This window comes from Hippichthys cyanospilos, chromosome 1 (genome assembly GCF_059441005.1).
Source record: "Hippichthys cyanospilos isolate Australia breed blue-spotted pipefish chromosome 1, RoL_Hcya_1.0, whole genome shotgun sequence".
NCBI classification, from domain to species: domain Eukaryota; kingdom Metazoa; phylum Chordata; class Actinopteri; order Syngnathiformes; family Syngnathidae; genus Hippichthys; species Hippichthys cyanospilos.
Genome location: NC_142369.1, coordinates 20,954,296 through 20,974,487, shown reverse-complemented (window position 1 = coordinate 20,974,487; position 20,192 = coordinate 20,954,296). Strand labels below are relative to the sequence as shown.

Below are 20,192 nucleotides of genomic sequence, written 5' to 3'. Positions count from 1 at the left end.
ATTATTGGTAATTTGCACGTTGGCACATGCTTTCAGTGTAAACAAGTCCATGCCCGATATGTGTTATGTAGATATAAAATGGCTTTAAAAAATTTGCTAAACACAATAAATTGTGATTTAGCATTTGGGCGTGGCAGCAGAAATCCAGCCGTGGTTACACCTGACATCCCGGTTGTAATTTCATAAATAAACCAATTTTCCACACTCACCTGTCTGTTTTTTTTTCTTTAACCTTCTACAACAACGATGAGCTGAAAATCAATGAATTAAAAGTCTAAATAGGGTTCCAGAGTTGCATCAACACGTTAACGTCTTCATATTCAAATTACAATAAATTGTGATTTACGGACACGAGGTGGAGTTGAGCTTTTTAAAGCGGCAACACGATAATAAATCACAGAACATAATGTTTCATTGCTGCACTTAGTCTATCTTCTGGAATCATAATATTGTTGTTATGGCCTTGGTTTCCACCCAACACTTAAAGTGCAAGCCTAGTGTGAGTGTGCATAAATAAGCATAATAGTGGGAGAGGAAGGGTGAGAAGCAACAAATGCATGGACAATAACCAATTAGGTATAATTGGTAATTATCAATATGGGTCACAGGTTAACAGCCAATGATAGCGCGTCCTTGTCATCATGACGATGAATCATGATCAGCTTCTAAAGACCACCAGTTGGAGCATGAATAATCGCAGGCGGCACAGTGATTCAGTCCTAACCTTCTTGGGGTATTGTCCTGCTTATTGTTTTATCACCAGGAATTCTCATATTTTTGCAATTGTTTTAGTTGGATTCGCATGGCCGAAGCTTTTTCGCATCCAAGTATGCATGATTACCAGGTGTATCCACTATGAATTACGTCCAGACAGCATGCAATAAACTCGTATGCAAGAATAAATCCACCTATAGAAAGTGGATGTTTGGTGAATGTCTCATGTTCACAAATAAACATAAGCTTAACATCCATATAATGAAAACCGGCACAACATAATGAGGTCTGATACTCTGATGCTGGTGCTGTAAAAAATGGAAGACCAAAAGAGACAATCGTATATGCGTCCATCAATCATGTTTAAAATAATATATTCTATACAGTGCGCAGCTACTACCCCTCTTCATTCATGTGCATAGAAAATGCATTGGCACGGTGGAGCGACGCATGCATACGTGCGTGAAAGTCCGAGGCACATAACTCCATGTGGATGCAAGTGACAGGCTTGATTCTTCATACAAACAGATGAGAGGGCCGCATTATGACAGCGCCCATATGCAGGTTCCATTCTTGTGCCGCCATTGGAACGGCGCCAGCTCTTTGTCACCATTAGTCAGCCACCCACAGTGCTAGCAAAACCGACTCTGAACACTGACCTGCTATTTAATTTGTCCATAAAAGTCGTGTCTCTGCTTTGGCTGTGGAGTGTCCGCGCTCTTTGTAAGAGTTGCCAGAGGAAGCATTACAGTATGAAGTAAAAATTTGTACTTGATGAAATATTGCATATGAAGGCTAAGCGATGCTGTCATCAGCTGCATCAATGAATAGACTACTACAAAGTCTGCGGGGTGAGAATAGTGGTTAGCTCGCTACTTCGAGGTTCTTGGTTCAATTCTTTGCTCTGGCTCTCGTGTGGAGTTTGCATGTTCTCTCCCATGCTTGCGTGGGTTTTTGTTTCCACACTCTAAAACACAGGCGTTAGTGCAAACGTGAGTTCGACTAAATAAATGAATGATAAACATTATTCCATGTGCCACTTTTAATGACAGTGAGAATAGGGACGGAACTGGAACAGTCATTGGATGGAGTGCCCTGAAAGCATAGCAATTATTTATATTTTTGTAGAAATTATTTGCCAACTGATTCGTGTCTGAACTGGTCTCTTGTAAGCTGCATTTTTTCCTTGAACGAGTTCGATATGAAAATGTAAAAATCTACTTACCCATTCATGTTCTATTACCATTTATCCTGTTCAAGGTTGGTTTGAATGTTTGCTATCCAATATATAGGTCTAGAAATCTTAAATGAAATTTGCAGCCAAAGTGTGTTGAAAAACTTTATCAGATGAAATGAAAACATTTCATTTTATAAAGGTACTTGTGGTATGGTATTGATGATGAGTCTTAATCTGGTGTTGGAGATGAATATCAACCTACAGCAAGATGACTGATTGATCTTGCAGAAAATGTTTCACGTTGCATTACTATATCTAGGCATGTGCTCATAAATGATTGAGGAGACCGTGGCTTTCCATGCACCTGAAAAAGATAATGTGATACATTATTAAAAGCTGTATGACTACTGCAAGAATACATTACTTCGTTTTGATTGCTTCACACCACAGCTCAAAACATACATTATACATACATTATACATATATATATATATATATATATATATATATATATATATATATATATATATATATATATATATATATATATATATAGTGAATCACTGACTGAAAACATATTGAAGTAGTTGAATTTGTCCAAGTGGCCATGTCCTCAATATGCTCACAAGATACAAATAAAGAGCAGAATAACAAAACCAGTGCATACGTTCTTCTCTGAGATTTCTCATCTTACTTCTGCCCTCATCTGATGCAGTGATTTGCTAGCTTAATAGGGCACCCAGAATTGAATGGTTCCGACGGCCCAACTCCAATTCAACATGCAGAATCAAGCCTGACACACCTTCCAACGCCACATGACGAGATCCCATGGTGTTTCGCCACACCAAGCTGACGGAGCACGACGAATTCTGAACACCGATGTCGGCTTCGTGAGAACAATCCTTATCTGAAGTGTAACTTGTTATGTGCCAAAGAGACACAGATTTTTTAGGAGCGATCCAAAAACAAAGTTCAGACAGACATCCCGATAGCTGCAACTTTTGCCGTACTGTGTCATGAGGGACAACACACATAATACGTGCATTAATCATTTTCATGATTAATAGTGTTTAATGAATACCAGGAAGTACGCAACAGCAACTTACCATACCTTTTCCCGAGCAAGGCAACCACCATTGTCGCCTGCTCATCAATATTGTAACGACACATACAGCAGCATGCAGGGATGTGACTTGGATTGCCAAAATAAGGTCTTTATCTTCTTACGTATGAAGGTTCATTTAACATGTTAAGCCGCAATGTATCCTGGAAGTCCAATGCAACCTGGCACTCTTCAACAAGAATGAACTGTTGTTCAAAAAAACATTTTGGACCGTCTCAGGCGCATTATTCATTTTTGCAATACCATTTGTTTTGGTGAGGTGTGAAGTCCCAAATTTACCACACAAACTGCAACGCACAACCACTTATTTTAAAGTTTGATTGACACTACTGTACTGTATAAAAAATATATTAAATTACAACCGATTAATCCATCATTAAATTGCCGGATGAGGACAATACAATTTACAAGTCCACTTTACCCAATGCTGTGGTCTTTGAGAATCACCACACGTGCACATCAAGTAGCCCAACCAGTTAGCCTTCTTATCTTTTGTGATGAGCTGATATTGGAAATCTGCCCTCTTACAGATTAAAATAACTCAAATACAAGATGGTGTCCATATTATGAAAAAAAAAAACATGCTTGCATCAGCATTCTGGGTGATGGCTTTCACTTAAACCACCACAGCCTTGTGATCCCTGACCTGAAAAGTGCTCCTGCTGTCCTCGCTTATCTCCCGTCTGTCCAAGAAACGGACTCACTCCTCACTCTTAATGCTCGCTTTTGCTGAATTGCTTATGTATGCGCTCTGTGCCACATTTTAAATCCCAGTGTTGATTCTGACACACACTGACAATAACCCACCTCAGAAGCCAAAATGCTTTTTGCGGGAAAGGGATTTGAAAAGAGAAATCTTAAAAAAAAAAGAAAGTGAGCTACTTTTTATGAGTAGTTTCCACAACTAACATTTCATGTTTAGCCCCAACATTTTGCATTGCACTTTAGTGTCCAATAAAGACATTGCTGCAATAAAAAAAATGATTTACAGTGGAAACTTCGAGGTAGACAATAATCTGTTTGGGGCTTCTGACTAGATGTCAGTTTTGTGCTTACTCTCTCCCTCTCTCTCTCTGGATATATATATATATATATATATATATATATATATATATATATATATATATATATATATATATATATATATATATATATATATATAGAACATGTTTTGAAAATGTACATAAGGGCTTTCTGTCCACTTTGCACACAGTTTTCATATATATATATATATATATATATATATATATATATATATATATATATATATATATATATATATACATATATACATATATAGAACATGTTTTGAAAATGTACATAAGGGCTTTCTGTCCTCTTTGCACACAGTTTTCATTAAAGACTTTATTTGATCCATCTTTTGTTTGTGTCAGTCATCTAGTAATTCTAGTTCACTACTTGTACGATATGCAAATAAAAACCCTGATGGTGACAAGACGCTGTTATGAAAGAAAACGGAAGAAGGATGACCTCCATCTGAGCACATTCCTGCTGCCCCACTCATGCTGATGAATCTCTTTTGGTTAACAGAGCAGAGAACGCCACCCCGTCTTATTTAATTTCTTCAGATGCAACAAAAATCACCTTTCGACCTGGAGTAAACTTGAGGGGCGAAAACACCATTAAGCGGCAATTTCTACGCATAAATATGATGTGACGTCTTAATACTAATCTTCCAACAAGAAAGCTAAGCAATCCTAACCCTGACAATTCATTTTTCATCATGGTTTCCCTCAGCCTTGGAGTTTTATTAGAGATGAGGAATTTCCAATATAACTATTAATGCACGCATACATTCTATATATGTATTCCATCATGGACATTTTTAAATAAATGCCTACCAGTCAGTATATAAGGATTTAGGGATTGGGGAAATGAATGAGTATTTTGAAATATGTTAAGAATCCTTTCACATATATAGTGCTCCCTCTCATATACATGTACCCAGTATTCAAGACTAATCTCGGCGTTCAAGGATAGTGACCTCTGTCCCGGGACACATTGGCATTTGTGTCTGGTATAGGTGTGCAGTACAGCCTACTTGGGCGGCTAATGAAGCATACAATTTTCTCTTGTTAGCTACACTACATTGCACAACACCATGCACTTGCACAATGAAGGCAAGTGTGCAACAAGGTCACCGTCTAACTGCTGAGTCTATGCTGGGATACACCACCAGTCAACATTTTCGCATTGGGAAAGTGATGCAGTCTTTATTTATGGAGCCAGGGCAACATTATACGTTGCTTTGATTTGGTTTTCTTTTTATTAGCTACAGTAATTACTTTTCCCGCAGGGAATGAAAGCATATTTCCAAGCCACAATTTTAAACAAGTTGTTCAAGCATTACTACTAAATATGCTATGCAATTTGTTTTTTGTTTGAAGGACGTTGATTACAGAATGGCTCTATTTGTCGGAATCTGTGGACTCTCACTCATCTCTTGTTGCGCTTCCCAGGGATCTTATGTAGTCATCCATTTTTTTCCCCCTTCTAGTTTTAGTATTTTAGTGGATGTTTTTTTTTAACTAGGAGTCGTACGTGCACTCGTCCACAATGCCGCCCCGTGCCAGAGACTGCAGGCTTGATTATGGCTCCGGATTGGGGGAATAGTGTGGGATTTCTACATGTACTCCGATTTCCTCATACGTCCCCAAAAACATGCATGGTGGTTGTATTAGACACTTGGAATTCCCATCAGGTGTGTTTGTGAGTGTGAATGGTTGTTTCTCTACGTGTACCCTGCAACTCGTTGGCAACCAGCACAGGAAGTTCCCCGCCTACTGTCCGGAGACAGCTGAGATAGACTTCAGTCGGCACATGACCATAGTGAGGATAAGTGGCTAAGAAAATGGATTGCTGGGTGGATGGGTATTTGGCAAGGTGGGACTAGTGATTTGTGTGCTTGCCTCAAGATTAGTGTTATCATGTTCACCTCTGGCCTCTTTGTGTGGAGTTTGCATGGTCTCCCTGCGCTTGTGTGGGTTTTAGACAAGCACGCTGGCTTCCACCCACATTTTAGGTCTATTGTGAACTATATTGTTTATGTGTGAGTGTGATTGGCTCAATGGCTCTGGTTTCGGTTGGTAGCTGGCAATCAGTTAAGGGGTGCGTCACACCTGTACCCTAAAGTCAAATGGGATAGACTCCAGCAAACTATCAATGATCATGATGAAAGGGAAGGACATATTCTCTTCAACTCATATACTTCCTACATTAAAATTAATTTATTATCATCTTTGTGTTTGCTAGTTGGTATGTCACACGACAGAAGTGGACAACGTATTTCCCTGAAATTCTGTCGATGGATCGATCAGGAGAAAGCATTCGTTCTACTTCGGAGCTAATTCTGACTGTAAATATGGTAGGCGACACAGTTGAACACTGCTTAACAGGTTTGCTACCGGGTTCGGCCTTTGTTTGGAGTTTGCATGCTTTTCCAGTGCCTGCAGGGATTTTCTCGGGTAATCACCCCACCTATCACCTGAAGACGGCTGGAATAGGCACCAGCATGCCTGCGAATGAATGTGGCTGAATGAATGTATTTGTACTCTTGTCTCTATGAATGGTACTGCATGTCCTATATGTACCAAGTCAACAAGATCAACATTAATGAGCTAGGGTACAAATCAACAACAACAACAACAACAAGCTCCATTAGAAAGCCTCGGGGTCAATCCAAAATGATTAGTTTAAGCATTAATTACAGTTCTGAATGTGTCATCTGCAGTTTCAATTCGCAGCGTTCATATCCCTGGGTTTTTTCCACAGCTATGATGTCACAGAAGCCTTGTGGATGGAGATTTTACGGCTGTTTCACAGTGTGTTAGCACTCTGTGTTGGGGTAAGTTTGAGGCATGTCAGCTCTTGAATGTCAAAATCCCCCACTCCTTGCATTAAAACACATTGCTCTCCAAGAGTATGTCATGAAGCACTTGCGAAATTGTGTTGTATCTCTAGTGTGCCCTCTGGGTATAATAACGCCACTTCCTTTACCTCTTGTCATGTTCCCGCCTTATTGTGTTTCAGTTTTGGGTTTGGAAGAGGAGTCCCATCCTTGATGAGGGGGCTGAGTCACCAGGAGCGCACCTAACGCTCATCTGCCATCTGCGGGCTTCTTAAGCGCAGCTGGGGCAGGAGAACGACGCCGGGCTATTCCTCGCCATTCCGAGTGCTTGCAAGTCCCGTTTAGTCCTTGCTGTTTTCTTGTGCCTGCTTGTCTTATAGTTTTTCGGTTTACTTTCATGATCTGAGATTCCTCCCTGTTGACTCTCTGTTGTTACTTGACTCCGCTCCCTCCTGCTTGCTTTGGGTTGTATTTTGTTTCGGACAGTTTTTGTGTTGCGTTATTGGTTGAACTTTTACCGAGCACTTCTTTGTGGACCACTAGTAAGGGCGGTTTTTGTGTCGCGCTTTTATTTGGAACTTTGCATCTTTGGTTGTACTTTTCCACTTGTGTTTTGTATTGATAGTTTCACCGGAGCATGCTTGTTTGTCATTAAAAACCTCGCTCTAGTGGGTGGGAAGTATAAGTACACCTGCAATGGCTCATGCTCCCAATAGATTCGGAAACACTTTGGTTGCGTGATCATAACATCATTATTACTCAAATTATGGTTGAGATTTTTCTATTAAAGATGTATGCATAAGAAAACTAGACTATGAAATTATGCTTTTTAACAGACTTGATGAACATTTGTTTATCTTTATTGTGTCTACTGCGTGCTTACACACACACCGCCAGTCTGAGTACCTTTCTGTCAAACTTACAACACCTCATTACACAAATAAAGTCTTCACATACTTTATTAATTGACTTGATGGTGCTATTTCTCTTTTGTCAGTAATTATTTTTGTATCCAAACTAATTAATCTTTTTCGACAAACATTAGATAGATGAGCAAATGGCACCGGGCTTCTTGTTTGTTTCAGAAATGAACAGTTTAATTACAGAGCTCAGCATGACGCCTCAACATTAAATCTGCAACATTTACCCCCCGGTCAGAGCTCTTAGGAGTAGCTACCAGAAATCCATCTGCTTAGAAAGGCATTTGGGTAATTTGGCATTTTATGGCTTAACCTGACTTCATGTCTGTTTCCCTTACTAGATTGGTACTGGCACTGAATAATGAGGGTTTAATCAACTTCAAATATGAATGTAACATTATTAAAATTGTATAGCGGTTGTGATACTACAAGTCATAATAGCTAATGACAAAACAAAAAAAACGTTATACTATTAGCATTACTAAAGTCACATAGTAATACTAAAGATTGGTAAAATGTATAATATAGTTAGTATACAAGTTGTGTTTGTAACTTGGATAGTTGTGATCAATGTAGAAATAATTTCACATTTACATATAACTGTTGTCATTTGTTGTTTTGTGCAACATGTGGCTCAAACACAACCTTGTCTGTATGACACTGAACCAAGCATGTAAGCACTCAGTGCACACAGGAAATGTAGAGTGTCCTGAAACACTATTGAACACTCAGATGACCATAAAGCAAATCCAGCAGACCTGCTGGTGGCACACAAACAAGATTAGCGAAAGATTTTCCGCAGCTGTGGCATTCAGTTTTGCTCTTTTAAAGGGATTAGAGAAAAAAAGATTAGAGATAATCAAGTCTGAGCTGTTATTTTTTTTCCCTTTGTTTTCCCCACCATCTTAACTTCTGAATATTCACAATAACGTCATATTAAATCCAAATGTAACCTGAGAGAATAGCCGTAAAAAGGTTGCCCGTCGAAGGCTTTAATTTAACCGCCTTATTTGATTATTTGTATTTATCACTGGATAATTAGAACTGCATCAGAATGCATAGATGCATGAGAGGTTTGCCTTTGGTTTACTGCAGTGATGAGAGAAACATCGCCTGATGTTCGTGATGACGATGGCGCAAAAGGAAACAGACGCAGTAGATGAATGAATCGTACAAATGCAGTTGGCATAATGTAACTACCTCTCCATCTTCCTTCAGCTCTACATTCTGTCCACCAAAGAGACAGCCCAATCCGTCAGAAGCAGACCCGCCTGCTTTTTATGGTCACTGGAGCTGGACACAATGGCGGCGGGAAATCACATGTCAGACGACTTCATGGTAGATGAGTTTAATATCCGCCGTGCTAGCCAGAGAGGCTGTATGCTAGAATCATTCAATAGCCAATGAAGCCGCGGGCCACTAAACCAATACGCCGCGTAGCAGCCGAATGCATGTGTTCCATGGAAGCCTCGCCGGTCGCTGAGTAATTTAATCCGGCCCTCAGGACAAGCATCTCTCAGCAGTAAAAAATAAACGTTACAAGTAGCGACATGAGCAAGTAGAGGAGTTGTGTAACCCTCCGCTAACCCCCATCAAGGGTTCAACCTCCTCTCATCTTCATTAGTATGACACACAGTGTAATTTTGGTCTAAATGACAAGGAGCATATTGCAAATTCTGATAAAGACAAATAGTTAAATAAGTGCAGGGCCTCCATTTTAGTTTTCCAGACTGTACTTGAGCATACAGCAAACATTGTGAGGCTTTCATTAAGGTGTGGTGGAGCAGGACGAGGGAAAATGTGAAAAGAAGTCTGGATAAAATTCTAGGGTTACGCTTCGGTTAAGGGTGTCATAAAAAGTTGCCAATCGAGAAAACACATCTTTGCACTCAAAGCCCAACACAGCTGACCCGTTCTGTGCTGTCGCTTGGGGAGCAAACACAATAAAAGCTTCACAGGCAAACTCATTGTATAGTGTTAATCAAAAATTCTAGTGGACAAACGATTGGACAATTTGGAGCTCAACCAGTATTTTGGGGAAAAAAATTTGGTCGTTTGAGTTAAGGGCTGCAACGAGTGCGAGTAATTTGAGTAAGTTGGTTTCAAAGAATGCTTAAGGAACTTTTACTTGAAGCGGAATCCCACTCATTTAATATACACATATGGAAAAATAAGTCAGGCTAATAGCTGACATGATACATGACAGTAAAACATGCCGCCAACAAGGCCAAGTTTAAAATAAACTATACCATACCAAGTATTATACGGACATGAATTCCTTGGCATGCTTCTATTTTGAAGTTGTTCCCTGCAGTGTGTCATGGCGTAACTGCTGATTTCACTCGTCACTGTTGTGCACGGCATGGGCAACACAATGTCATTCAGATATCCCGCTCAAGTGCTATATAAAGGCGGAAAAAAAAACGACTTCATTGCGATTACATTGTATGGTGCCTGTTGCCAGCGGTTAGCGGTAGCTTCAGCGTTATATAACAACTTCTGGTATAAATGAGCCGCTCGCGCTGTTCAAGTGCCCCATATTCTGTAGGCTGGCGAGGGCAGTCAGATTATTTTTTAAGGGCAGTTTAATGACGTAAAAAACTCTGCAAACTTTGATGCTGACAGCCTGCCATTTGCTATTCTAACTGATCAGTTTTTAACAAAACAGGATGACTAAAATGTTCTATTTCAGTTGGCAACATCGCTCCTGTGGTTCTGACGTCCATTCATCAAATACAGACTTATCTAAAATCTCACTAATGTTTCTAGAGAGTAAAATATTGCGTTGTTGAGCACAGTTCAAATGAAAGTTAAAAAAAAAATGTTGATTAGTCAAACATTATAAAATGTCATTCATAACTCAGTGGAAAGGTTATCCAGTCTTCTGAAAGGGTTAGGGTTATCGTCAACATGAATAATTAACTAAATAACTAAATAAATAAATAACAATACATAAGAAACCGGCCTGTCCGACGAGAGACCATTGTTGCTGAACGACATTCCAGACAGAAATCAACTGGTACAATACTTAGGCTGCCCGCACTGAGAAGCCATCAAATACTGTTACTTGACGTCAAACAAGAGCGCTTTAACGATTGACGCCGGTTAACTATTGCGCTCATGATATACTGTATGCACAAACGATAAGGTCTTTTACTATGCCCACGTAATTTGTCATAAGAGTGACTGGACTAGCTGATTCTAGTTAATTCAATGTCACTTATTTTTGAATGACTAAATCAGGGGTCTCCCAAATCCAGTTCTGAAAACTCCCGATCCAGCCTGTTCTCAAAGTAACCATCCGACAATAAAACAGATTCAAATGATCAGGACCTTAATTAGGTGTTAGCAAAGCTTCCTGATGATTATGTGAATTATGTGAATCATCAACAAAAACAGGACTTTGAGACCCTTGTACTACTTCTGTACAAAAAAACATCCTTTCAGTAGAAGGTACATTCTACACCAGGTTAAAGTTAAAATCTGTGACACAGGTTTGTCAAAAATGTGTAGGTCGTGGATCGAAGAAGAATCCAGAATATTTTGATGCCGCTTCAGAATATAGTTTGCATATTTACACCAAATGTCTCAGTAATACTTGATTTGACGAAGATGGGAATTAGTATTGTCCATCCCTGGTTTGTGTTATGTCTGAGCGTTGAGTTAATTTAGCCTGCAGAGAAACATGTTTTTCCTCATTAGCACAAAAAGTCCCGAGACCTTAAAACTTTTCCTCCAAATAGCTGAATCAATAATGCATAAACCAGACATGAAACTAATGGCCCCCATTTCAGAACATAAATGTACCATCAATTTTCAAGTTCTGTATTAAATGTGTCATATGGAAGTGAATGCGCCCACTCCTGCATCTCTCAAGAGCAATGAATCTTTTGTGGACAAACTTCCCACAATCATCCTTTTCCTGTAAAGGGATATTTTAGGTTTAGGTTTAGTATATTTTTACATGGACAGATATTTTAGATCAAAAGATCATGCTAAAATATATGTAAACGTGTTGTTTGATACTGGTGCATCACGAGAATTTAGAATACCCTCAAATTTATGACAAACAGGATGTAATAATTTTAAGTCTTCCTCCTGAAATCCCAAATTGAGGTTTTGATGAGTAAAGGGAACAACATAGTAAAGTTTGATGAATTGCTGGCATTCCAATTTTTTTTGTCTCATCCAAAATCTCCATAGTTAGTTTTAAAGGTTGGCCATTCTGGGAATGGATGTGGCGTCGAGTCTTTGAAAGGGTCATTCCTTGCCACACCGTGTGATATGCCAGTTGTTGTCATTGCTAAAAAGAACTATTTTGACGAACGTCTAGAGGAGATTGGCCGACAAGGATATGTATTTGAGTCAGAAAAAGCTTCCAATTCGGAATCCGGCAACGAAAATGGCAAGACTGATTTGTCGGATGAAGTAAATGCCGCGTTGCATTGGGGAGATGGGGCAGGGCGGGGATGCAGGGTGCTGCTAACTGATACGTTGTTCGACAGCACAGAAGACCGTTCTTTCTTGTTGATATGTAATCTAGACATTGCACTCCTATTTTCTGTTCCAAGCTGTGGATTCTCCACCTAACGCGGTTCCAGCCAGACATGTCTAGTTAAATGGATTGTCTGAGCCCCCTTTTTAACCCGCTACCCAGATATCTTAGCATGGGCCTTTTCTCGTCACCCCTTCTCAGTTTTGCTTTTCACTATGTATTATTAAGTGCACAATATACATTCTTACCTGGCCCAAAAAGCTTAAAATATATCAAAACAAAGCTCCCATCCCTCTTCGATACCGGCCTGAATATTTGTCTATAATGCCTGCTTCATTTTACTCTCGGTAAGTTGTCACAGAGTGTCTCATAGCCATACCATGCAGCCCTCTTTCTGCGATGAATTTACGTTCTGAATTAACAGGTTTAGGCACCCAAACCTAGTGCTGGTCTTTTTCCTCTTATTATTAGGGCACCCATATGCTTTGCATTGCATGTTTATCGCGTCATAGACTGAAATCCTGTGCAAGCTGGTGTCGCCTGCTACAGTTATTAGCATACAGACTTGCCGATCGACTGCTTTATGTCACAGCTCTGCATGCAGGAGCAAATATGGCTGTGGCCACGGCGTCAGAAAGTTTCATAGGCTCTAATAAGCTTGTTCTAATGAAGCCGGTGTAATCAAAATATAATTGGATGCCATTTTGAACCATACTGTATATACTTTCCTTCCTTGCTCCGGAGGTACACTTTAAGTTAAGCAATGCTTACAGATCATTTTCAAGAAATGTAAATATTACAACCAGCAATCAAAATGATAATTAGGAATAAACCCTATACAATGTATTTCTACTTATTCAGTGAATGTATTTTTTTTTTGTTTAATTTAAAAAATGCAATTGACATTTTTTTTCTAAAATATACAAATGTAATGAAACGCATATATATTTATCGCTGTGGCAAGTCCATTCACTGAATGTCTTTCATCCAAGAAACTCCTTCTCATCCATGTTTTGAATACTTTGTGGAGACATTTAAGAAAAAAAAAAAATCCATTTGAAATTCATGGTAAGGGTCATTTCAAAATGTATGGTTTTATTCAACTTACCATATGAACCACCATAAGAACATATTAAAGGATTGAAGTTCATTTCGACTTTCATGAACCCTCCATCCATTCCCCCTGACAGTCGTGCCACAGAGGTGTTGCTTCCTTTAAGCACTCCTCAACTCGAGATAACCTCAGTGCCTCGCTTCTAATATTAAGACGCAGACAAGTGAACATTTAACTTGAGATGAAGAGGAGCATGATTGAGGGTATTCCTTTTGAAGACTCCAAGAAAGTGCAGCTGGAAAATTGAGCAAGAACTTTCCAGCTCGCTCATTATAACACAATACATCTACCCTGCAAATACCTTTGCCATTTTAGGGAAAGGTTTTCCACAGAAGTGCCGACCTCAGCGCTCCATATGAAAACATGGCTGATAGTTTGTGCTTGCTAAAATGTTAGTAAACATTACTTGTATATATTTATAATTTTGCTAGAGCAAAAGCTGACCTTTCTGTGATAGAGTAAGTGAAAGTAATGTTTTAAATTCCTTACTAAGGCTAAACAAACCACAGTTTTTTTTTTTTTTTGTGTATTTATTTTTCTTCCTTGCACATTCATGGACAGTTACCACGTTAGCGTTTTTCATTTTCTTGTTATATTTCTGGCCTCGAAGTGTTCTTCATGCAAATATTTCCCGAAGAAACACTGGGTAAATAGACTTCTAATAATAAATATTGCTCAGAGGAAGTTACATGCTATTCAAAGCCAATATTTATTTTCAGTTAATTAACAATTTAGGGAAAAAGGGCTCAAAGCATATATTTAATAAATAAGTCTAGCAACTGGCAACAAGTTCACAAAACTTTCAGGGTCATGTCTTAAAATGTAAATAGACACCAAGTAGTTTCCTATAGTTTTCTACACTGAAGCAAAGCTTTCCCAACTTTCAAGATAAAAAGATCAAGTTTCCAGCTTTAATTGCAAAACAAACAAAACAAAAAAGAGTAGCTATTTTAAAAGGTTCTGCAACATCTCTATGGTTAACTTAAATTTAAAGAAATGTTTTCTGATGTTACTACAGTCAAAATGTGATCTTTTTTCATTAAAAATGTATTCAGTGATTACAGTATGTAATTCAAGTTTCAATGAGGTAAGAAAGTTTGTATTTTTTTTTTTTTAACATTCTGGGTAATGAATGCCCATACACCAACCTTCAAATTTATGATATTAATTATATTGGCACATGAGTTTGGAAGGGTCCCAGAACTTTCCAACACAAAACCATCATACAGCTGCCAGACAACACACGGAAATGTAAAAAAAGAAGACTCACAGATGTAGTAATACTCTCTTCCCGGTCTGAACTCGAAGCCCAAGGAGAACGGGGTGAAGAGCTGGAACTTCTCCGAGAACTTGAGCGGCCCGTTGGGTGCGTGCGGCCGGTTACACTCCCAGCGCTTGAAGCCCTTGAAGGTGTGGTCGCACGTGCTGTAGCCGTCGTAGTTGACCATGTAGAGGACGTAGCGTTCCGTACGCTCCTCAGGCACCGAGTCCGCGTAGTGCGGGCAGTAGACATCCAGGTAGTCATTTATGCACACGTCAATGTGATAGTCCCCACGATGGAATCTAGAAAATAAAGCAAAATGGTCACTTTGATGGAAGGGAAGCCCGGACAGTCCTTCAAATTACCTCGGACGGAAGTGTTAGAATTTAGTACACATATGCGCAGGGTGCAGGCGCCATCTCCTCTGCACTCTGTCAGTGTGGCGTTGAAATTTACTGGCAGCCGGCTCTCATCTTCAAGCTTCAATAAATTTCTTTACGCGAGCCTGTTTATATCTATAAATCTGTCATTGCGGCACATACTTGCACACACAACTGCATATGGAAAGAGAAATAAAGTGTGGGAAAAAAATGCTTCCACGGAGAAGAAAAAGGCATTTGGAAATCTTTGCAGACAGAAGGACAAACGCAGACGCGGTACAAAAGATCACGAGGATACGAGGGGGTCCAGATGAGAAATGTCATGATGAGAAAAACAGGGCGCCCGCTCCCTGATGGCTCCACTCCAAGAGGCCACATGGGGGTCAGAGGGCTTTGATACATACCGATTCATCAGATGTCGACAACAAACCTAAACACGCACTCAACACCTCTCATCTGCTGATGACAGAATAGGGCCCACACCTGCGGAATGCCCTAAATTAGAGAGCAATTGCTGTGAGGGCCCACAGTGGCCTGGCTTCAGGGTCACAGAGAAAACGCCTGTAAAACATGCTTTTGTACCATTTAACACTCTCCTCAAACGCTCTCAGCGTGACAGTTCCGGCTACAAAATTCCACACGGACACTCATATACACAGCTGGTGCCAGTGACTCATTTCACCCGCAAATCCAGCTGGAGAGGTAATTGAAACCTCAATAATGCTGCAACTTTTTTCAAATTGCGCAAATCTGCCATGTAGAGCTTCACACAACAAGCGAGGATTTATATGAATAATAATACAATTCATAAGAAAGGTAACAGTGGAAAGTACATCAAGAGAAAAATAGCTGCAACATATCTTGATTGAACCAATGTTTTCAGCTTTTACAGACGCTTATTGAGCAATCGGTTGTTATGCACTCGTCACCTTTTGTCATGATCATCTTGACTATAAAGTTTCCTTAACTGTTATGACTGGCTGTGGTTATCTAGTTTCAGAGTCAAGTTTCCAAGTCTAGTTCTACGGGTTTAGTCTGCAAGTCTAGTTTTCAGATTATGTTGGATTTGTGTGTCCAATGACTTTCACTTTTCTATGTACATCGGTGTCCTGTCTGCTTCTGGATCCAAAACCTCCTCCTCCACATGATGAAGCTACTAATTTAGTGCATTACTTTTTGATGAGATAATGGTATGCCATAATGGCAAATAATGACAGAAAGAACAGGTATTTTTTTAAGCACTTGCCCTTTTTCCAATTAGTTCCTATTCAGCCTTTCCTTGATGGATTTGCGAAACAAGCCATCTGGCATGTCGGCTTAGACCTACTCCGTAAACCGGGCAAACTTTTAATTGAAAACTGCAGACGATGGGAAAGGTTTCCTCGAGACCCCCCAAAAGTATGAGAAAGACTGGAGAACCCTGAATTAACATATATAAATCTCAGAGAAGTCTTTGTCTGTTCCGTCTTAAAAGTGTCCACCAGAAAAAAAAAATAAAAATCTCTAAAAATGCATGCAGCTTTTTTGTGTTATCCTCTTTTATCCCCGCTGTGCTGTTTCTCACTTTATAAGCTCTCAATTCAACTCCCTCTCTTGTTGCGTCATCGTGGACTTTAGAGTTGCGACTCGAGGATGGATTTTGTCGGATCAAGTCGCTGCATATGTACTCGATTGCTGATCCGGCATCTGCTACGCAACGCAACGTGGCAATCCCAACACACATTGTAGAGATGGTTTTAAGCTCATATAGCAATTACAGCAATATGCTTGCAGCGCCTTCACTTGTCACGTTATTTGTGTTGATAAAATTGAATGATTACTGTCACAAAGGGGCATGTACTCACAGCCATTTCCCATTAGTGTTCATCTGTGTTAACTGGCTTTGCTTTGTATATTAATTTATGTGCATGTATGTGTTTGTGTGGCTGTGTGAGCATAAAATAGACTTTTTTTCTTTTTTTTAACCGCCGCGCCTGTGTTTACTCTTGCAGGGTAAATACCGTTGTGAAGCATTTACAAGCAAAGCATCAAGCCGCTCATCTGTAACATCTCATTTAAAACATGTTTGCTGAGGCCCAGGAAAAGCCATGCCTCTCTCCTTCTGTTTTAAAATGTCACTGACTTAATGGTTACATCCTTTTCATCCGCCTGTGTGTATGTGATAGAGAAGAGATATAAAATATGTGCATGCCCGTATACTGCATGTGTAGGTATGTGTGATGTTTCATCTGTCCTTCTCAGGCCTCAGCATTCACAACAGCGGCGCCTGGCTCTGACTGTAAATGAAGCCGGGGTTATTTGGCTTGGTGAGCATCTAATGTCAAACAAAAGATATCTGTAACGCAAATGTAAGAAACACATTTCCAATTCCATGCACACTTGTGTGCCTGTGTTGGATTTGCGCTATGAGTGCAGGGCGCTTGGCAAAGGAGCAGCAGTGAGAGAGCCAGAAGCTGGCACCAAGTTAGAAACGGGAAGGAACAAGGAGAGGGACTTGGTTCCAAAAAGTGAAAGTTTTACATGAGGAAGCAGGGTACTTCAATGAGCAGTTCCGAGTTTCCAGTGAATATTTCATATGGCCTGAGTACATCCCTCTTAAAAGAGGACTCCTAATAAAACACATGTTTGAAAGGAGCCCCGTCGAAGTCCATTTGCTCCAAGTTACTATCCAAATACCGGCTCGGCTCGGCACAACTCCGGTCTGTTTTCCCACTTTCAACTCTTACCGACATCAACCGCAAATCCAAGCTGTCCTAAACGAACGCGGTATAAAAGTGATCGCTGGTATTCAGTTTTGAGTATTCTGTATTAAATATAAAATCCGCATCTAAAAACAGAGGTATCATCGGCTGGATCCGTGTCTTGCCTGCGGCTATTCTTAGTATTCCGTCAACTGCCTCTCTGCAGGGAGAGAAAGTCATTTTTCACCACAAAATGGACATGTTCAAATATACATCAACATCTGTATGAGATGTGCCAGCAGAATTCAAATGAACTGTAGCAGGTAAGATGAGTGAAATGGAGACAGGGGATATGCTGTAGTGACACCGGCAAGCTAGGGGAGCTCTAAAAGTTTTGTGAGCATCTTTGATGAAAGAAACAGGAATTGCAGTTGTGGAAATTTTATATCTCTTTTAAATTAGCTCTGTCAAGACACGCAAATCTATTTTCTGTAATCTCTTAATCTGTGCGAGAAAAATAGTTCCCCCTTTTTTTATGATTTATTGTGGGGCCCAAGGTGCAGGTTAAAAAACTAACAAAAATATTCATGTTCATTTGGTAACTCATATTATTCTGTGTATCGAATAAGGTGAAAATGTGGAATTTGTCATTTCTTTTGTAATTCAGTGAAACCCCTAACAGCAATAATATAATTATGGCAAAATTAACCTGTCTGGATAGAACCCCAAAACACACTTTACAATCACTATTACAGTCACTTTTCCATTTTCTAATACACTTCTTCAAATTTTTTTTTTTTTTCAAAAACATGGAGAGGCATGCCAAGGGAGGGCTCTCTGGCACAAAAACAGGTAATTAAGGAGCAGAGTTAAAGGGTGTGTTAATTGTAAAATGGTGATAATTGCATGTCTCTGTTATGGTGCAGCTGTCTCAGGAGGCTGCAATTCACACCACATAGTCCGACAGGCGAATCAGCCGGGCCCTGACATGGCAACTTTTCATCTTTTAAAGGAGACCGGGGCTCCAAAATCCATCACCAACCGATAACAATGACGCGCCGACAGAAGGGGTCAAAAATGTTAGCACGCAAACACGCACAGCAGATAACGAAAAGCCAAAAACCTTGGAAAGATCATGGTCCAGCGTGACTCGCCATCACACTCTCTGATTGGCTCATTTCCATTTCAATTACACAGCCCAGTGACACCACAGGGAGACAAATGCACACCTATCTGCACACACGCCTTCTCCCGCTCGTGTGCCATAATGAACTCCCATCAGGCACCTTTGAGAGTGAATAGTGGCCCAAGTCCTCCAAATCACATGAACAATTGAGCTCCAATAGTGATTTTTTTGCTAAAAAGTACAGTTCAGTAGGGGTGTCAAGATGGGATTAGAAAGTTCTTCTTCATTTGAATATATACTGAGGAAAGAGTGCTTTTGCATTTAAAGCTTATGGGATGGGCAAAAAGGATATAGACTCTCAATTGCAGATGTTCTCCTGTCACGGGTGCCTTTGCGATGTATTCGACACAATGAACGGGTGTTCACTTTGGAGATCATGAACATATTTTATCGTCTTTGTTTTTAGAATCAGAACAAAAGCAACGCTGAGATTTTTCTCATCCTGGGTGCCAAACTAAATAGCTTAATATGTCCCTGTTATATTGCAGAAATCGCAATGCAAGCTGAGGCTGCACAAAAACGGCTGACATGTTGACCTCAAGCAAAGAGAATGCACACAGAACAAATGGCTTCTTTTTTTTTGAACTGTAAACAATTCATATAGTCTGACAGGTCCTCACGTGACGTAAGGGGTCTTTGCAGCTACCAGCGTTTTTCTTTTAGTTTTCCATTTTTACGCCTACCTGAGTTCCTCGCTTCGCCCGCCTTGTGCGTGACCCTGAATCATATCTATTTACATTACCACACCTCTCCCTAGTGAAATTCATACATCTGATTTTCAATTTTATATCCTCCGGCACTGTTTTGTTTGCCTGGTAAATCAAATCACACACCAAGCCAATAGAAACACATGAGGATCTTAAAAAGAAATGAATAAACTGTTTTTCCCAAACTTTTATTATGTATATCTTGTCGAGCGTTTGCATGCTTGAGAGCTTGCGTGTTTGTGACGTGAGTAATAATTTGTTGATTTTGGTCCAGGGGGAAAATATGTCAAGAGGGGATGAACTCTGACTGAACCCGGATTTGGATTACCCATGCAAAATCTATCCAGGATCTCTCAACACGTTTTGTATGCTGCGGTCATTTGTGCAGATGTCTAATTACGCACCACCGCTGTTTTATAAGCGGAGCAACGACATATCGAGCACATCAATCAGCTCCAGCATGGTGGTCTACCAGATTTGGGATTTGGAAATTATTTTTCCCATAGGAAATAATGTGCACCATAGCATAAAGTGGCTAGTTTGGCCTCAGTTCAGTTGATTTCACA

The 20,192-nt window shown here is 39.9% G+C and overlaps 1 protein-coding gene across 2 annotated transcripts in view; it reads right to left on the bottom strand.

The window, feature by feature from the left end:
- The window catches only part of efna5b (ephrin-A5b), a 97,069-nt gene that overhangs the window by 10,750 nt on the left and 66,127 nt on the right, over positions 1–20,192 (bottom strand). For both annotated transcript variants that reach the window (XM_088420422.1, XM_088420429.1), the window contains exon 2: positions 14,682–14,974. In XM_088420422.1, coding sequence (XP_088276548.1) covers positions 14,682–14,974 — 293 coding nt within the window. The remainder of the gene's footprint in view (positions 1–14,681; positions 14,975–20,192) is intronic.